Source organism: Bos taurus, chromosome 16 (assembly GCF_002263795.3).
Source record: "Bos taurus isolate L1 Dominette 01449 registration number 42190680 breed Hereford chromosome 16, ARS-UCD2.0, whole genome shotgun sequence".
In the NCBI taxonomy this organism is placed as follows: domain Eukaryota; kingdom Metazoa; phylum Chordata; class Mammalia; order Artiodactyla; family Bovidae; genus Bos; species Bos taurus.
In genome coordinates, this window is record NC_037343.1 from 52,448,583 (window position 1) to 52,468,811 (window position 20,229).

The following is a 20,229-nucleotide window of genomic DNA, read 5'->3' on the forward strand; positions in this document are numbered from 1 at the left end:
GAGCCTCAGGGTCTTCACAGTAAGATGGGGAACTGAGAGGGATCATTGTCTGTAAGTGCACCCCCTGGAGTTGTGCGACAAGGCAGCCTAGTATAGCACCTTGGAGCCTGGGCTCTGGGATCCGACAGCCTGGATCTGAGCCCAGCTCTGCCACTTCCTAGCTGCGGGATCCTGGGAGAGGCCCCTCGCCTGCGCCTTCACACCCTTGTCTGTCTGATGAGGAAACATGGTTGCTATGGAGAGCACTTGGCCTATGGTTTAAAAAAAAGGCTCAATAAATGTCAGTGACTGTTATTATGAAACAGTTTCTACTTCACAAGTAGGAGTCAGACATGGAATAATTCACAGGAAGGCCCAGGATACTGTCTGGTTTGCTGTCCAACAGTAGCAGGCTGTTAGGATTATTTATGCCTCTGTGAAATTGGATAATCCAGGAAGTAGAAGGGAAGAGGAGTGTGGAGCCCTGCCCTCCTCTCCCTCAGGTTCCTGCCTGAAGGCCAGGCTGTGTTTCCAGTCAGAGAGTTGGCCTGACTGTGAGGGATGCTGTGAGTGAGGCTCACTGGCTTATCAAGGGATCTGTGCTTGTTGAGGGGCTTCCCAGGTGGCACCAGTGGTAAAGAACCCACCTGCCAATGCAGGAGACGTAAGAGACGAGGATTTGATCCCTGGGTAGGGAAGATCCCTGGAGGAGGGCATGCCAACCTACTCCAGTATTCTTGCTTGGAGAACTCCATGGACAGAGGGGCCTGGCAGGCCACAGTCCAGAGGGTTGCACGGAGTCAGACACGACTTAAGCGACTTAGCATGCACGCATGCCAATTCAGGAGACATAAGAGGCGTGGATTTGATCCCCGGGTGAGGGATATCTCTCCCGCCAAAGCCTGGGAGGATTTCAGGGCAGGAACACTTGAACCAAACATGAGAAGGTCATGCTCGGATGGATTCCAGCTGCATAAAAGCTGCATTTGCACTAAAGAGTCATCATGTTGGCTACAAGCGGACTTGACGACCGTCTTCCTGGGCTTACTCACTGCGACCCTGTCCCAGATCTCAGGATGTGGTGGCAGTGGGTCCAGCGTGGAGGCACCAGAATGAGCTGATAAGGCAATACTGGGTCCACACCTTCTCCAACCAACCCACAGGGTGGAGAGAGGCCCTATGGGGGACGTCAGGCTTGGGCAGGCTCTGACCCTCACATGTGTGGCTGGGGGGTCTGAGCTCAGGCCTAGTGCTCGGAGCTGGCTGTGGGCAAGGGCTGGTCTGCTGGGCCAGGATGGCAGTGGTCCAGGGCTGGGAGGTTTGCTGTGTGGCCAGGCTGATTTCCTTAGAGGGAAGGCAGGGGTGGCGCCAACCCCGAGCACAGCTGTTAAAAAGGAACCAAAACCACCCTTATCCCCATTTTTCACATGTGAGGGAACTGAGGCCCAGGCCGGTCACACAATGACCGGCTAGTAGACAGGACATGAGAATCCACAACTCTTCATCTCGGGGTGGCCTGAGGACAGGATGGTCTCCAACATCAGTAAGAACAGCTAACGTTCACTGATGGTGGATGGTGAGCCTACTTTCATCCCTCATCACCGCACCTCACAATCACCCTAGGAGGAAGGTCTTATACACATGGACACAGGCTCGGAAAGTTAAGTTACTTGTCAAAGGTCACACAGCCAGAAAATGCAGGACCCAAACTGGGACTGTGTTAGAACTGAACAACCAGGGTGCAAACAGATGCTGAGACGAGGGAATCCCATACTCCATTCTCGAGAAACATCCTGCTCTACAGAGGAGTGGTTCTCACCAGGGTGAATCCTCTCCCCATCCAGGGAACTCTGGGAAATGCCTGGAGACTTTCGCGTAGTTGGCAGGTGCTACTGGTGTCTAGTAGGTGGAGGCCGGGGATGGGTATTGTTGCACACCCAACAGTGCATGGGATGGCCCCACCAGAGACTTCTCTGACCCCAAATGTCAACAGTGTGGGGGGTGAGAAGCCTTGATTACAGTGTACATCGTAAACTTAAGAACTGTTTCCTGTTTTGGAGAAGCAGTGTTGATACAAAACAAAAGTCTAGGCCACCAGGAACCAGGCTCCGGGGGAACGGCCTTGCAGCTGGGACGGGTGGGGGGAAGCCTGTGACTGCTGCGCTGGCAGCCCCGTCTCCGGCCTGCTCGATGATAAGAGGGGGTGTCTCCTCCAGGCCAGCACCTGGGCGTCCTTTCAGAGGCCTCCCATCACGGAGCGCGAGGACTGCCGGACTCCCAGCTCTGCCTCTCAATTCTCTGGTCAGCTCTGGGTGAGCATCCTGCATGCCAGACCTGTTTCCACATCTGTGAAATGGGCACAGTAAGAATATACAGCTCACTGGAGTGACTGAGTGTTCTGGAATTAGATAGTGGTGATGGTTGTACAACTTTGTGAACATACTAAAAACCACTAAATTGTACATCATAAAAGGATGAATTTTATGGTATGTGACTAGTATTGCAATAAAATAGCATGCTGAACAGTTTTTAAATTAACAAAACCACCACCACAGGGTGGTCCCATGGAGCCAGTGTGTCTACAGAGGGGAAACTGCTCCTTGGGTGGGAATGCCGAGTTTGGCCAGGAGTTGTTATCAGGAGATGTCCCCTCCCCAAGGGTGGGAGCCTCAGGTGCTGTCACCAAACACCAAGAGAGGTGTACATTTCTTGGGAAGCTGTATCTCTGACTCTTTCTTACTCAAGTGAAGCGGCCCTTTTCAGCTGCATAGGGTGTGTGGAGAGACCCAGCGGAGGCTGGGTAGGGGAGGGACGATGCCTGATTTGGGACAGGGCCTGCTCGCCCCTCACCTGGCAGCTGCCTCAGGCCTTCAGTGTTGTGGGCAGGTCACTTAATGAAATTATCCATCACTGGTGCCATAGCCAGAACTCCTAGAGCAGGAATAAGCAGGTGACCCCAGATGGGCCATGTGGCTATCCTGTACTGGATCGGACTTTTAAAAACTGAAGTGAAATTCAGAGGACAAAGGGTACAGGTTCATCCTCCTGGCAGGGGTCACTGAGCAGACCATTCCAGATGGAATCCTGGGTTCCCCACCGGCTGCAGCTGCCTTGGCTTTGGCCCATTTCCAAGCTGACCCTCTACTTTCCCATTGCACCTGTGAGCTCTTGACTTCCTTCCAGTGCACCCTGTATGCTCGAACTAGCCAGAGCTGCTTTCTGTTGCTTACAACGCAAGGACTTGGGGCGCACATGCAGGGAAAGTGCCTTCCATCTGCTCTCGACCTGGCCAGCAGTGCAGTGAGGGAAGCCAGACAACACTGACCGGAGTCGGCAGTCTTGGAGGCCTCTAGGCTGTGAAATTCTGCAACAGAGGGGACCTCCAGGGAAGCAGACACACCAACAACACGGGGATTGTCATGGGCTGTGTTGATGTGACAGCAAACCCACCACCCTGATCTGCAAATATTCACCTCTCTATTCATATTTAGCAGAGAGGTGTGATGCTGGCCAGAGGGAGGAGGCAAGAGCCTAAGTGCCACTGGCCTTAGGTTCTTAGAATCAAAGCAGGCTGAGTCATCTGGGCATGGTAAGAGTGGAAGTAGAGGTGAGCTGGCTCCTAATCCTGAAAGACACCAGAGTTCCCCAGGATGCCTGCAGCTAGTGGTCCATGGCGATACGGACCCATCTGTCCATCCACAGGACACCAGGAAGACGTGGCAGAATAGCAGTCTTGTCTCACGCTGAGCCCCCTTCCTAGATCTACAACTTGAAAGGTTTTTGTCTGGTCTGCATGTGGCAGCAGGGCCGCCAGCACCACTGACCCCACCGGTGGGAAGGTCCCAGAGACCTGGCAGCTGGAACTTCCGCTAGCCTGGGCAGCTCTCACCACTAGGGGTCAGCATTGGACATGGAGACTCAGGATGCAGAGGGTGGGATTGGTCCCAAGAAGTGGCCCACGGATCCTGACCTATCCTGGGTGACCCCTGGTCCTGAAAGAAGCGACTATTTAAAATCTTCCTGTTTTCATATCATCACTGACCATGTACAGGAGTGGCTAAGTGCTTCTCTTGCAGTATTTCATCGAAACCCTCACCAGAGCCCTACAGAGTATATGCAGGCTCCTCTGTCCATGGAATTCTCCAGGCAAGAATATTGGAGTGGGTTGTCATTTCTTTTTCCAGGGAATCTTCCTGACCCAGGGATTGAACCCAGGTCTCCTGCATTTCAGGCAGACTGTTTACTGTCTGAGCCACTGGGAAAACCATGGACTATATGCAGGTATCCCTACTGACACCTGAGGGAGCTGAGAGCCAGAAGAGTGAAGGGTTCTGCCCAAGGTCACACCGCTAGAAAGCAATGGAGGCTGTATTTGAACCCAGAGCCCATGGCAGCAACCACTGTTAGCTGGCATCAGTGCTCTCCAGGAGAACACTGAGTTCTGGCTAAGAGCCAGGTGGGACTTCCCCAGGTCCTGTCCCAGGAATTCCCCTCCACACTCTCCTCCCATCCACCATTGCATTAAGCCTCTGGTAGTTTCAAGGGCTTTAAACCACGAGGTCCCAGGACTTGCTCAAACACCTGGTGAGAAGGGAGCGTGGAATAAAGATCCTCACCCCCACCCCAGGACCAGGTAAAGGTCATGGAAGCTCAGAGAAGTTCAGTGAGCAGCCCAAGGTCACACAGGAGAAGGTAGAACAGAACTCCAGGGCTCTGGATCTTGGTTCTATTGCCCGACCAGGCTGGAAAACACCACCTAGACTCTATCTCCACAGGCAGGCTGCACCTCTCCGAGGAAAACATAGTGTTTGGAAGTATTCTGAAGGATTGTTTTAGGTTAGGAAAAAAAAATAACATTTTTTTCCCTTGAGGATCCAAGCAATAAGAAAATAGGGTAGAAAAATAGGGAGGAAAAAAAAAAAGGAAATAGAAGCCACTTCTGATCTTACTACCCAGAGATAACCATTATTAATTTTTTGGTGTTTTTCCTCCCAAGTGTTAGTGGATTGTCTCTCAGCATTCCCACATGTCTGGCCCCAGGCAGGCAGATGGAAGGAAGGCTGTGTGGTTGACAAGGAAAAAAAGCAGAGAGAGCATCCCAGGTCCCGCCCCCTGCCTTAGTCCCGCCCCTCCAGACTCCCACGTGAACCCACCAGCAAGCCTTGTCTCCCAGCACCTCCTGCTCCCAGAACGTGACATCACTTCCGGCAGGTGCCCCACCCAGCCTGTGTGGGCGAAGGGGCGGGGTCTCACCATGGCCAGCTCCGCCTCCAGCTCCTTCATCCGGTTGTCCTTGAGGTCCAGCTGGGAGCGCAGTGCTGTGGCGTGGTCCGTGGCCTCCTTGGCTTGGCGCCGCAGCTCCCACTTCTCGCGCTCCAGCAGGTCCTTCTCCTTAGCCAGAGCTTTCACGGCATCCTCGCTTTCCTGCGGGGAGAGGCCAGCATTACCAGGGGCATGGGTGGGGCCAACCTTTGGCCAGGAGATGCCCAGAGGCCCTTGACCCCTGGACTAGTAGAACGTGCGGGGGTGGGGGTGGGGGTCCCCCATGCTCGGGGCCTGGAGGAAGAAAGCCCTGGGTTCAAGCCAGTCTCTGCCACACACTAGCTGGGAGACTGGAACAGAGACGAACCATTAGTAGATGCTCAGCCATTATTTTTTAGTGGATAAATGAGCAAACGAATCTCATGCATAAGTTCTTTTAACTCAAGTCTTTGTCCGTATTTGAAATGGGGGCAGGGAATCAACACTACTCTATCAAAAAACTTATAAAGATTAAATGACTCCATGTGAAGGAAATAGTCAAACGGAGTCTGATAAAGGGTCAACAGTGGGTTTGGGCTTGGTCCTCTGTCCTATTGTTTGGTAATGTGTATGTCCCGGTAAAACTGACAGAGGAGACATCTACAGCCCGGCCACCTTGGCTGCCATGGGGCCCTGTCACCATCCTACAAGGTCACAGCTGATGACGGGACAGGTTGGACCCCCAGCTAGCTGGGGTGTCTGACTGCAGGGCAGTCTTCTGCTCTTCACCCTGGGCCCTGCTCCCCACTGATCCATCTGCATGGGCTGTTTTCTCCATGATGCTGAGGGGAGGGCCATGGGCTCCAGCTGTGCTCTTCCAGGAAATCCAGCAGACAAGGAATAGCTGGCTGGATCAGAGGACCTGACCTCTTGGCAAGAGCCAAATTTCATGATCCTGGGCATCTTTCCCCTCTAGAGAAAGGGGCCCAGCAGGGGGCCCTGCCTACCCAACCAGCCAGTCTTTTCACCCACTAAATTGGAAGCCAAACTCAAGGTCTCTGTGCAGCCTGGATCCGAGCTGGGAGTAGCAGCCTGGATCCGAGCTGGGAGTAGCATCCTGCCTTGTCTAACAGCCCTGCAGCCAAAGGCCTGACTTCCAGATGGTCAGAGACCAAGAGGCTGAGGGAGACATCTGGCCCTTCCTCTGTGGCTGTCACAGAGCTGGACCTGTGGCTTAGGGTCCAGGGAGAGAGAGAGTCTGGGTCGAATTCTGGCTCTGAAAGAACAAGTTGCAATGACTACTGTGCCTCAGTTTCCTCATCTATTACATGGGATCATGGCACCTATCCTTGAGGGTATTACCATGAGGACCGGATGAGATAATCCAAGTTCAGAGTTTAGCAGGGCACCGGGCACATAGCAGGGCTTCCCAGGTGGCGGCTAGTGGTAAAGAACCTGCCAGCCAATGCAGGAGACTTAAGAGATATGGGTTCGATCCCTGGGTCAGGAAGATCCCTTGGAGGAGGGCATGGCCACCCACTCCAGTATTCTTGACTGGAGCATCTCATGGACAGAGGAGCCTGGCAGGCTACAGTCCATGGGGTCCTAAAGAGTTGGACATGACTGAAGCGACTTAGCAGGGCACACAGCAGGTGCTCACTCATTCATTCGGGATGCTCCTCAAATGTCTCCTTCAGGAGGCCTTTCCTGACCATCCATCTAAGAGAGCGGCCCCAGCCCTTCCCACCCTGTTCTTATACCGGTACCTGACACTGTCATTCAACCAATATTCATGCCTGCCACCAGCAGGCACAAATCAGACAAAAGTCTCTGTGCCCATGGAGCTTACACTGAAAAGCCCTTCTGCCTGCTCTAGCTCATCAGCAGATGTCAGGGTCCCAGGGCAGCAGCCAAGAAACACTGCTGAGTAAAAGGAAGCGTTTGTGGCAGTTGCTGAGACTGACTCTGAAGGCCATCACAGGACAGCTCTTCCAGCTTGGGTGCGGGGACAACACGAGTGTCTGTGTCCCCAGCCCCTGGCTTCTCAGTGGAGTCTAGAGCAGGTGGGGTGTGTGTTGGGGGACGAGCTCTTCTAGGACTGTCTCCTGGGGGCAGGATGCCTAGGTGTGAGTCTCCGTTCCATCCGTGGCAAGCTGTGACACACTGAGCAAGTGATGTTAACTTCCCCACACCTCGACCACCTCATGTGTGAGCCAGTGACACTATCACATCTCCAGAGTGACGGTCAGAAGAAACTGGCAATGCAAGATGCAAAGTATCATGAACTTCCCTGGTGGTCCAGTGGTTACGAATCCATCTTGTAATGCAGGGGGCAGGGGTTCAGTCCCTGGCCAGAGAACTAAGATCCCCCATGCCTCGGGGCAACTAAACCTGCATGCCTCAACTAAGACCCAATGTAGCCAAATAAATGTTTTTTTAAAAAAGATGCAAAGTGACAGACGGCACTATTGTAAAATCCCAGGCAAGCTGTACCATCAGGTTCTGGAAGCAGGCTCTGCAATGCAGGGAGGTGCTCCACCACTACTTATTTCTCCTTTCCTTTCCTTTTTGAAGCTGTCTTCAGGTGGGGTCAGTGCAACAGCTGACAAGTATGGCCCCCTGCGTCACATGATGGACCAGTCAGCTCTTTCTCCAGAAGCTGGGGACCATGTCCCAGCATCTACCCTCAGTACCTAGCAGCAAGCCAAGTCATGGAATATCCCATTCTATGAAGTATGTGGATCAGAACCACTGAGAACTGGTTGGTGTACAAGAGACTGCCTACCATATATCCCCAAATTAAAAAGAAGGTCCACTAGAACCCTCAGGATCGGCTTTGTCTCTGTGTCTCTTTGTTGTCCCTAGCTCCACTAATTGTGAGCAGATTGGAGGTTCAGGCTGTGGGGGGTTTGGCAGGGGGGTAGGTCGGGGGGTGGCGGAGGCTGTAGGTGCTTTCTGCCTCAGTAAAGACTCTGACACCCACGACCACACCCCTGGCAGGAGTGCAGGGCTCAGTAACAACTGTCATGGAATGTTCCCTACACATGTCAAGTATGGTGCTGAGGGTTTCAGCTGCATTATTATATTTAAACAACCACCTGTGAGGCAGGGACTGTGATTATCCCCATTTTACGGATGAGTAAACTGAGGCCATAGAGGTAAAATAACCTCTGCAGTCCCACAAATAGTGTGGTGGAGGTTCTCAATCCTTGTTAGCAACAAAGGCAGGAAAGGAATTGAAGGAGACCTGCCCAAGGGGCTGGAACCTGATGGGGATCAGGATGGCTGGAATTTATGAAGTTAGGACTTAGCCTGATTGTGTGGGGCCTCAGATGTCAAGCTGGCAGCTGAGGTCCCTTTGGGCAGCTGGGAGCTGAGCCCCGGCAGCTGGAGCTCACCGGACAAAAGAAGTAGGGGCACATTGAGGAGGGGGCTTCAGGGGGAGACAGGCCTGGCCAGGGGGGTTATGGCAAGGTGGTCTGTTTTGACTTCGCCACCCAAGATCTCTCTGGGCCCAGCCACTGCCCAGCTTGCTGAGACGGTCCTCAGTTGTGTTTATGGAGAGTCCCCCAGTCCCACTCCAAACCACGGACCTGTGACAGGGAACATGCCTCTGGCATAGCTTCCCGGGATACTACAATTCTGTGAACGTTCTGGTTGGGCCCCAAATCGCTCATTTCTAAGCAGCCTGTGCTGTGCTGACCTTCCCTGTCCATCCCCTCCCCTCCTAACCCCCACCCCCAGCTCAGAGACCTGGGCTCCTGTTACCTGCTCTGGGTGAGGCCTGCAGGAGGGTCCCCGGGATAGCTGGGTGAGCCATGGCAGGCTGAGTGGCTGGGCATCAAGAGGGGTGGGCACCTGAGGTTCCATTCATCCTGTTCATTGGGACATTTTTTCTTGCATATAAAATGCAAGCCATTAAAAAAAATAATAAGTTGCAAGATCTTGGATGAGGTGGAATAAAACCAGAATTTGTGGTTTTAGCGTCTCCAAACTAGCCCTAAATATACAGCCCTGGGTCAGTTACTGGACGCTTTGGCACCCCAGTCCTCCCATCTGTAAAGTGGGTTGGATTCGACAATGATTAAATATTGTCAGTGTTGCTGGGCTTTCCTGGTAGCTCAGATGGTAAAGACTCTGTCAATGAAGGAGACCTGGATTCAATCCCTGAGTCAGGAAGATGCCCTGGAGGAGGAAACAGTAACCCACTCCAGTATTCTTGCCTGGGAAGTCCCATGGACAGAGGAGCCTGGTGGGCTACATTCCACTGGGTCGCAAAAGAGTCAGACATGACTTAGTGACTAAACAACAGCTCCCCATAAAATAAGATAGCAGTTTAAAAAATTGAGTGTTTTCCAAATTCCGTTTTTCCGAATGACTCTGTAGGATCTTATGAAGCTATTCCATGCGAGTGCCACTGATGCTCAGTGGTGACCATCTATGCCTGCCTGGGGCTGCTGCAGCCACAAGGCTTCAGCTTCACACCACACCTCTCTTCTTGCTGGACTTAAGAGATGCCCCCAGTATCTGTGACTTAAGAAAAACGGCACCACGTTGGAGGAAGGTGGCTCCCCATGGGAATTTTTGTTCCCAAGTATCAGCACAATTATAAAAATGAATTTGATGCCCCAGTTGAAAGATATTAATAGAAGAAATGCTTGTTATTAAGCCCCAGTGGTCACAGTGCCACCACCGGGCACAGCACACCTCCCACAGCTGATGGGGGTGGCCATGACCTCTCCTCCGTGGTTTGCCTTGGGTTGCCCTGTAAACAGTGAATCTCACAAGTAACTCGTTTGTTCATCTATACAGGTACTGAGCAGTGTGGGAGGCCAGTACGGGCCAGATGTTATGCAAATGAGCACCAGAGCCTAAATGCCTGGGTTTGAATCCTGCTTCCCCTCTTTACGTAACTGTGTGACCCTGCAAGAGCGACTTGACCTACGTCTCAGCTTTCACCTCTGTAAAATGGGGCTAACAGGGACAATCATACCGCATAGGGTTGCTGGAAAAATACCAAATGTAAAGAGATTACGCCAGTGCCTGCATACAGTAAGTCATCCTGTGTCAGGTGGCGATAGGTGGCTTCTGAAGATGGCCATCGTCACAGTCATTGTCAGAGTGTGTGAAATGGCCTTTTCTTTTGGATCCTCTTAGCCTTTATCATAAGCATCCCATGCCTTCTTTTCTTATTTATTTATTTACACCTCACAGTCTGCAGGATTTTAATTCCCTGACCAGGGGGTCAAACCCAGACTATAGCAGTCAAAGTGCCAAGACCTACACTGGACCACCAGGGAGTTCCCCCCCTTTTGCTTTTCTGATCTGGCTCTATCCTCCTTCAAGGTGCATGGACCCTGGGAATACTTTCCCCACCCGCCATTCCTAGATCCTCTGGGACCCTCGGAACTCCCCAGAAGGTCCTGTCTGGGTTACTTTTCTGCGTGGTTCTTGCTTTTTTACCGAGACTCTCCCATTCTCCTGGAGGCAGGGTCCACGACTGGGGTCTGTGTGAGGCCAGCTAGGACCTGCTGTGAGAAACACTGTCATTAACCCAAACTCAAGGAATGGACTTGGAGACACAAGGTGTAGGGGGAAGCCAGGCTTTACTGACGGTCTTGCAAGATGGAGTGTCCGGTGGTCAGGAACACCCAGAGTCGTTACACAGAGCAGGTTACCCTAGCGTGCGAGCCCCTCCCCCAGTTCCCCATTGGCTGAGTATGATGGGTGAACAATCTGCTAGAACACCGCCTGAGTTTGTTCCCTCCCTCTTTATGGGCTGGCCGCCCCTGACAGCCCTGCAAAGAGAGCCAACCAGTCCATCCTAAAGGAAATCAACCCTGAATATTCATTCGAAGGACTGATGCTGAAGCTGAAGCTCCAATACTTTGGCCACCTGCTGCCAAGAGCTGACTCATTAGAAAAGACCCTGATGCTGGGAAAGGTTGAGGGCAGGAGGAGAAGAGGCAACAGAGGATGAGATGGTTGGATGGCATCACTGACTCAGTGGACTGAGTTTGAGCAAGCTCCAGGAGATGGTGAAGGAGAGGAAAGCCTGGCGTGCTGCAGTCCATGGGGTCGCAAAGACTCAGACATGACTGAGTGAGTGAACAGCCTCTCTGACGTCTTGTTTCCTCCTTTCCTGCACACCTATTTACATTCTTATGTTTTGAATTTAGCAATAGGATGAGCCCAGTGAAACCCTATTCCTGTTCTTATGTTTTAAATTCACCAATACAGTGAACCCGTGTGAAAATCCTGGGCATCCCGCTCTCCCTTTTTTTGCCCAGACTTTCTGGTTTTGTAAGCCTTATGGCTATCAGCTACTACATCAGCAAGCTGTCACTCAAAGCTAGCTATTCTTGAAAACGGACCACTTTGTCTTTTATTTCTTAAACTGCTCCTGCCCAGCCAGGGGCTTCCTAACAGTGGGCGGCCATGTGCTTCTCTGGGTTTGCTGGGGGGAACATCACCAGGCTGTGGTGGATGAGGGGCCCATAGTAGGGCCCTGAAACCCACTGTGGAATTTCCATGATCAAATGCCTGACTCTGAATCCTCAGAGGTGATGGTGGTAGTAATAATAACAACAACAACAATAATAGCAAGCATCCCCCCCCGGCGTGTGTGCTTTCTGTGCACCAGAAGCTTCAGTGCTGACAAGGCTGGGCTCTGAGGACTTGCTATCATTATCCCAGTTTTAAGGATGAGGCCACTTGGCTAGCGACTGGCAGAGGTGAGATTCTAAACCTTATCTGGTCTTAACCTCTGCGTCACCCTGCCTTCAGGGCCAAGTGTGATGGTTAATTTTATGTGTCAACTTCACTGGACCATGGGGCATTCAGATTTTTGGCTACACATTATTTCTGGCTGTGTCTGCGATGTTGTTTCAGATGAGATTAACATCTAAACTGGTGGACTCAGTGGATGGCTCTCCCTCCGTGAGTTGAGCATCATCCAGTCCTTTTGAAGCCTGAGTAGAAAGTGGAGGAAGGAAGAAACTGTCCTCCCTACCTGAGAGCTGAACTGGGGATGGGTCTTCTCTTGCCCTCGGATGGAACTTACAGCTTGGCTCTCAGGCCTTTGGACTATGACTGGATGATGCACTGGCTTTCTTGGGTCTCCAGCTTGTAGATGGCAGATCATGGGACTTGTCAGCCTCCATGATCATGTGGGCCAATTTCTTCTAATAAATCGCTCTCTCTCTCTCCATATATATATATATATATATATATATATATCACTTCTCTGGAGAACACTGACTAACACACAAGGAAGCTGATGACCTGAGGACAAGTGGTGTCAAGGACAAGGACAGCCTGGGGCCTGCCCCTCGCCCTTGGGACAGCACATCCCAGGAAGCAGGTATTGCTGTGGGCTGATTCTCTGGCCCCTGCCCCATGTCACCTCCCCTCAAACAAGGGTGACCGTATTTCCCTGTTGATGGGCATGGGGCCACTTGAGCAAAGGTTCTCTCTGTCTCACCTGCTGAAGAAAGATCAGGTTCTTGGGACCTACTACAGGTGCTTCAGCTAGGAAAGGAGAATGGACAGAGGTGGACTGAGAGAGGCGGTAGTCCTATAGTCCGAATGTTTGTGTCCCACCAAAATTCATGTGTTGAAATCCCAGGGCCTTCCCTAGTGGTCCAGTGGCTAAGACTCCACACTCCCAATGCACGGGGCCTGAGTTCAATCCCTGGTCAGAGGCCTAGATCCCACACTCCACAACTAGAGAGCCTGCATGCCACAACTGAGACCTGGCACAGCCAAATAAATACTTAAAAAAGAGAGAGAGAGAGAATGTGATTATTTTAGGAGGTGGGACCTCTGGGAGGTGCTTAGGTTATGAGGGTGGAGCCCTCATGAATGGGATTAGTGCCCTTATAAGAGACCCCAGAGAGCTCCCTTGACCCTTCTGCCAAGTGAGGACACAGAGGAAGTCTGGGACCCAGAAGAGGACCAAGAAAGCAGGGAGCAGTGGTTCCCATTCCTCCTCTCTGCTTCCACAGGTTGTTGACTTAGTGCCACCCTCTGTCTGCAAGTGACAGGCATGGGGAGGCCAACTTCCAGGGACTGAGCTCACCCACTGTAGAAGGACAAGAATGAGAAGCTGGGGCCCTGCTGCTTGGGGCTGACACCCAGGGCAGCTGGCAAACTGTGGACCATTCAGAGGCTCTGGATGCCTGGCCCAGGGAGCTCCCCCAGGGCTGTTTTTACTCTGGAAAGGAAGGGATCTGTATACTTGGGCAGTGAGAGGAAGGGTCAGTGCTGCAGACCAAAGAGGGCCATGGGGATGAAGCATTTAAATTCAGATCCTGTCTCTGAAGTTCCTGCCTGTGGACTCCGGCTCAGAGGCAACACCCGTGAGTGTACTCATGCAACCTGCCCACCAGCTGTTGGAAGAACTGTTCAAAACTCCTATGCCTGAGGAAACTTAAGAGTCTCCCACCTCCATTTTTCTCTGCAGAGTACAAGCAAACCTTGGTCACACCCGCTGTCATGTGGTATCAGGCACAGGGCAGTTTTCAATAGATTTTCTGTCCTGCCCACCAGAAGGTTACAACTCTCCCCCTGCAAACACAGTGGCTCATAAGGCCTGCTTGGTTTGCGGACTGACTCTCTTTCCTTATGTTTCAGTACTCTGTATGGCATGTACATGTGTGCTAAGTCTCTTTAGGCATGTCCGACTCTTTGCGACCCTATGGACTATAGCCCACCAGGCTTCTCTGTCCATGGGACTCTCCAGGCAAGAATACTGGTGTGGGTTGCCATGCCCTCCTCCAGAGGATCTTCCAACCCAGAGATCAAACCCACGTCTCTTACATCTCCTGCATTGTGCCTCCTGGGAAGCTCTCTATGGCATGACCACAGAACATATACCAGATACTGACTGAACCAAATTCCTCAGTCATCTGATCTGAAACTCCTACTCACCCCACAGAGCCTGACTTGTATGTCACCACCTCTGTGAAGCCTTCCAGGACTCCTGGGAGGCAGAATTTCCCGCTATCTCATGGTTCTCCCCACTCTCTCTTCACACTCTTAGTATGGTATTAGTAGGAGACAAAGTTGACATTTACTGAGCACTTAGTATGCACTAGGCACCGTGTTTAATGCTCTGTAGCCACCATCTCACCAAGGTCTGCACCATGATCACTATTTTGCAGATGAGGAAACTGAGGCTCTGAGAGGTTAAGGAGATGCCCAAGGGCTTACACATGGGGAGCCGGGATCTGAACCCAGACCAGCTGGAATCCGGAGCCTACACGTCACTGACTGGGCTTCCTGTCCAGGCTGGTTTGCCCAGGAGACACAGAGCTATGATTAGGGGCTGAGTGTTCATCTCAGCACCCAGATCTGGGCCTGACACATCAGGGATCTCCCCCAGTGAGTGTAAGGGACACGAGCAGTCCTCCTGCGTTCTGAGATGTGAGGTCGGACCCTGTGCTGGGTGGGGAGCCAGTGTCTGGTGTCTGGTGGATCGGGGTTGGGTGGGGGTGCCGACCTTGCGGTGCTGCTCGTAGTTGCGGATGAAGTCGCGTAGCTGCTCCTCCCGGCTCTCCAACGTGGCATACAGCTGCTGCATCTGGTTCACCAGGTCCGTCTTCTCACCCTTTAGGCGCTTCCGGTCGGCTTTCATGGCTGGAGGACAGAGGACTGAGTCAGTTCCCGAGATCCTAGCTGCCTGTCAGCCTGAATGCAAACACTGAGAAGGGACCCTTTTCTCTACTCCTTCATGAACAGGGGAGGAAACAGGATTCAGAAGGAAGACGTTTCTGTCCCAGGCTCCCACATCACTCAGTGGCATTCCCTGGATTCAAACTCAGGCCCTCCTATCTCTAGAGTCCCAATTCTCATTTCTTACTTTTACTGACCCAACCAGGGGGGGCAGTCCCTGATTGAAGGTCTGTTTCCCACCCTGAACTGGCTGAAAGAGCTGGAGGCCTGGTGACCTTGTGACTCCCACCACCCAGGAAGCTGATGGGACCCTTTATTTCCTGCTGAAATACCTCTCAGAGTCCAATATGAGCCACCAGAACTTAGCCCAGCCCAACAGCTCACAGTGCCATTCCCTTCATGGGGAAAAGTGTCTGATTAAAAACACTCAGCAAGTTATGGGACCAAAAGTAGGAGCCACAGAAGGAAAAACAGAGAGATGGGACTTCATCAAAATGAAAAACTTTGTGCTTCAGAGGACATCATGGAGAAAGTACAGACAATGCAAGGAACAGGAGAACAAATTCGTAAGTCATATCGGATAAGGGGCTTATATAACGTAAAAGTATATAAAGAACTCTTAAAGCTCAAATGGGCAAAAGACCTGGAGAGCTGTTTCCCCAAGAAATGGCCAATAAACACCTGAAAAGGTGTTTGACATCATCAGTCATCAGGGAAATGCAAATCAAAACCATAGTGAGAAGCTATTTCATACTCACCAGCATGGCTAAAATATAAAAAGAAGACAGTAACAAGTGTTGACGAGGACATGGAGAAACTAGAACCTTCATACACTGCTGGTGGGAATGGAAAATGGTACAGGCTCTGTGGAAGACAGCCTGAGAGTTCCTCAAGTGATTAATCATAAAGTTTCCCTATGATCCAGCAATTCCATTCCTAGGTGTATATCTAAGAGAAATGAAAACATACGTCCACACAGAAACGTGTATACGTGTGTTCATAGCATCTTTAACCATAATAGCCAAAGGGGAAAGGACCAAATGGCCATTAATTGATGAATGAATTTTCAACAATGTAGCACATCCATATAACATATATTATTTGACAATAAAAAGAAGCAATGATTCATGCTACAACGTGATGAATCTTGACAATATTATGCTAAGTGAAAGGAGCCGATCACAAAGGGCCACATGCTGTAGGATTCCATGTATATGGAATGTCCAGAACAGGGATATCTGTGGAGATTGAAAGGTTAGTGATTGTCTTGGGTGGGGGGGGGGGGGGGTAGAAGGCGTGGGGGCTGGAGACTTGGGGGTGTAGCCAAAGGGATGGATTCAAAGTGATGCACCCCCATTTAAAGTGAAGCAAATACTCTACTGAATATATGTGAATATAATAAAAACAATTGAATTATGTACTGTAAATGGATGGATTGTATGCTGGGTGAATTGTATCCCAATGAAGCTGTCTCACACACACACACACACACACACACACACACATTGTATCTCAATGAAGCTGTCTCACACACACCCACACACACACACACACACACAGTGCCCTGTGCTCCATGCAGCCTCCTGGCAACAGGTGCTCCCTCCAGACTCTGCTCACTGCACTGGCTCTGCGGTGAAGGGAGTGAAGACGGGCAAGCTCAGGCTTGTGCAGGGCAGGCTCCAGCATCAGGGTGGCCCCCCTGCTTTTCCAGGGTCCCCAGAACTCTGTCCCCTCCCCGCTCTGTGGAGAGAACGCTGAAGAAGGAACTGTGGAGGTGGTGGGAAGGGGGCAAAGCAACTCCTCAGCTCTGGAAGCTTCCAGCCTGTGAAGGCGCAGAGTGGTTAAGTCATTTGCTCAGAGTCACACAGCCACATCTGACCCCAAGGCCCAAACACTTGACCTGGCCTTATGCTGCCTCTACAGGGAAGCCCCCCAAATCCCAGAAGGTCCTGGCTCCACGGCTAGCTGAGGGCAATGATACGGGGCAGGCAATGGTGGCGCCCCCCCATCTCGTCCTGGATGCTGAACCTACACACTTAGCTTCTGATATGAAAAAGTATGGCATAAGGACCGGGGACCCTGAGCTCTAGCTCAGAGCCTGACGTAAGGTGCATTCCCACCCCTCTCCCCCAGCCCAGCACCACCTGCAGAACAGGGCAGAGGCAGGTCAGCTGGAGCAGTGTTGGCACGTGCAAGGAGCCACAGAGAGACCCTGCAGTGGGGACTCCGGGTCTTGGGGGTGGCTTTATTAATTTTTTAAAAATTAATTAATTAATGTCTGGGTCTTCTTTGCTGCATGTGGGCTTTGTCTACTTGGGGCAAGCAGGGCTTACACATCGTGGTGGCTTCTCCTGCTGTGGAGCACAGGCCCTAGGGTGCGCGGGCTTCAACAGCTGTGGCTCACGGGCTCTAGAGCACGGGTTCAATAGCTGGGTGCATGGGCTTAGCTGTGCTGCAACATGTGGAATCTTCCCAGATCAGGGATCGAACCGGTGTCCCCTGCATTGGCAGGTGGATTCTGCACCACTGGACCACCAGGGAGGTGCATGGGGCGGGGGGCTTTAAATTACAGCTTTGAGTTTCCTGGCTCCTGCAGCTGGACTTGTCTCCTTCATGGCCAGCTTGCCAGAGCAGCAACTTAGGTCAGCAGGGCTGGAATTCCAGGCCTGCTGGGCCCGACGCTGGGTTGGACCCCTGGCAGGCTGAGGATCGAGAAAACACAGAAGCTGAATCTCTTGGAATGAATGCCACGTGAAGACCACTTACAAATGAAGACAAAATGCCTCTGGAACCACGGTGAGAACCAAGAAGCTGCTGTGTCGTCTGCTCAGCTTTTCAGAAGCACATCTACAACCCACTCAAGGGAACTCACACAGAGAAGCAGGACCTGGGGGCGCCTGGGGATGCCCGTGCTGGCCTCAGGTGGGGAAGTGGGGGTGTGTCTCCCCATTGAGCCTGAACATGCCCGTGCATCCAGGTGCTGTCACCCCAACAGATGGGGGGCTCCCCAAAGGGGGAATCAGAATTGTAACTATTTAGGGAAATAGGTTAGCCCGACAGACTCCCCAAGAAATAATGTAAACTACAGACACACAGCTATGAAAATTACACAGTGGAAAGTGTCCTTCCTTCCTTTGTCATAAGCATATTTTTATTTCTCCTTCAAAACTGTTTGACATTCTCCAAACGTTCCTAATACAAGACGAGGTGACAGGTGATGCTCCGTGAGCATGAATGACGGTCTCTCTCTCTGAGACCAGTCTCCTGCCTCCTCCTCAAGTTCCCCAGTCCTCTGTTCTCCTGAGTCTCTGCCACCCGGCTTCACCCAGGCGTGTCCCGAGCCAGCAACTGGGCCACCAGAACCACTGCCATGGTGATGGGTGATGTCATGCCCAGCAAACCCTGCAGGAAACCAGCCAGGCTCCTGGGAATGTGGGGACTCTGGGGGTGGGAGGGAGGGTGTGTGGGGAGGGACTGATTTTTCTAACTCGAGGCCAGATGTATAGAGAGTGAGCTAGAGGGTGGAACCAGGGGCCCAGGTGTGGCCCAAGACCATGGTGCTTCTCTGGGGACATCACTCTTCTCAAGCTCCTGGGTTCTGCCTTTCCACAGCAGATTCCTTCCTCCTTCCCTGGCTCAGTCCCTACAGTTCCTAACCCAGACGCGGGGCAGGGTGAGTGGCGTCAGCCCCAGTTCAATTTCTGCAAACACGACTCTTGGGAGGTGGAGACCAGAGAGAGAAGAGATGTCCCCTGACTCCAGCACAGCAGACCCCCACCTCCAGCGTCCAGGCAATGGGAGGCCACAGCTGTGGTGTAAAGAGAACAGTATAGGTTAACTGTTGGCTTCTGAGCTTCCGGGGGCTGTGGGCCTGGAGAGTGAGGGATTTTACGGGGCCTTTCTGAGGGTGAGACACATCTTCCCTGGAGGCTCAGATGGCAGAGAATCTGCCTACAATGCTAGAGACCCTGGTTCAATCCTTGGGTCTGAAAGATCTCCTGGAGAAGGGAATGGCAATCCACTCCAGTATTTCTGCCTGGAGAATTCCATGGACTGGCGGGCTACGGTCCATGGGGTTAAAAAGAGCCAGACACGACTGAGTGACTAACACTAACTAACTCTGAGCACGAGGTGGGGTGTCTCTCCTCACTCACAGGGGCAGTGCTGCAGTGAGAACCCCGCTGGGCAGACAGGGACCAGGCTCTCAGCTTTTCCCTTGCCCAACCTCAGTTCCCCCACCATCATGAGCATGCTTGACTCTGTGAGCTTCCTTTGGCTCCTGAGGTCCTAGGAGACTTTGCCTTGATCACTGTCCCCCACAGACAAGTCCAAGGCCTTGGCCAACATCACATAGCTGGGTGGGATGGGCCCTGGTCTGGGGTCAGAGTATCTTGGTTCTAGCCTTGGCTCAGAGTCCTAACCACTGGACAAGGGAATTCCCTGGCTCTGAGACCTCAAGCAAGTCATGGAACCTCCCTGAGCCTCAATTTCCAAGATATCAGAACAATTCCCATGTGCCAGGCACGGCCTTAAGCCCCTGATGGGTTTTTGTCACTTAATTCTCACAACCACTTTATGCAGTCAGTCCATCTTGTAGATGAGGAAGTGGGCACCCAGGGAGACTAAGGAACAAGGCCAAGCAGTGAGCGGCAGCCCCCCAGCCCTGACACTCACCCACCCTCCTATCCCATGGCTTTGCGGGCTCCCAAATCACCAACCCCCAACAAAGTCGCACGGCCCGGTTGGCGTCCTCTGCTCCTCGGGACTTTGGGCTGGGGGTGGGGCTGTGCCTACCTTATGGAGGAGGGAACTGAGGCTCAAAGGGTTAACTGACTCACCAGGACCCATGCAGACCCTGGCCCTGCATCCTTGGCCGCTGACCTTGACCCACTCACACTCCTCCATCACCCCTACTGTGAAAGTGCATTATTGTGAACACAGAACCTGCATCGATCCATAAAGTCAGGGGATGACCCAAAAATTCACACCAGTTACTCCTGCTACAAGACAGTTTCTGCAGCTGTCTTACAACCCCAAGGGGGCTTTCTGAGGTTTCCATTAAAGGCAGTGTGACATTCTTACACACACCCCATGACTGCTCCGTGACTGTGGGAAGGAGGGGGTGTGTGCATGCACGCTCATGTGTGTGTGCCAACAGCTCTTAGGGAATCCTTCACCAGCCATCCCTCCCACTTGCAGGATCCTCAGCCAGCCCAAGGCACAGACCCCCACAGGGTCAGATTGCCCACTAGTCTGAGCTCAGAAGACTCCAGGCCTGGTTTTGGATGGTCCATGGACAAGAGACCTTGTGAAAATTCTAGCCTGATGATAAAC

General features: G+C 52.2%; 1 protein-coding gene across 3 annotated transcripts in view; it reads right to left on the reverse strand.

Annotated features, from left to right (window-relative positions):
- The window catches only part of KAZN (kazrin, periplakin interacting protein), a 1,332,513-nt gene that overhangs the window by 62,696 nt on the left and 1,249,588 nt on the right, over window positions 1-20,229 (reverse strand). For all 3 annotated transcript variants that reach the window (XM_024976842.2, XM_024976843.2, XM_005217212.5), the window contains 2 exons: window positions 14,723-14,859; window positions 5,233-5,403 (listed from right to left, as the gene is read on the reverse strand). In XM_024976842.2, coding sequence (XP_024832610.2) covers window positions 5,233-5,403; window positions 14,723-14,859 — 308 coding nt within the window. The remainder of the gene's footprint in view (window positions 1-5,232; window positions 5,404-14,722; window positions 14,860-20,229) is intronic.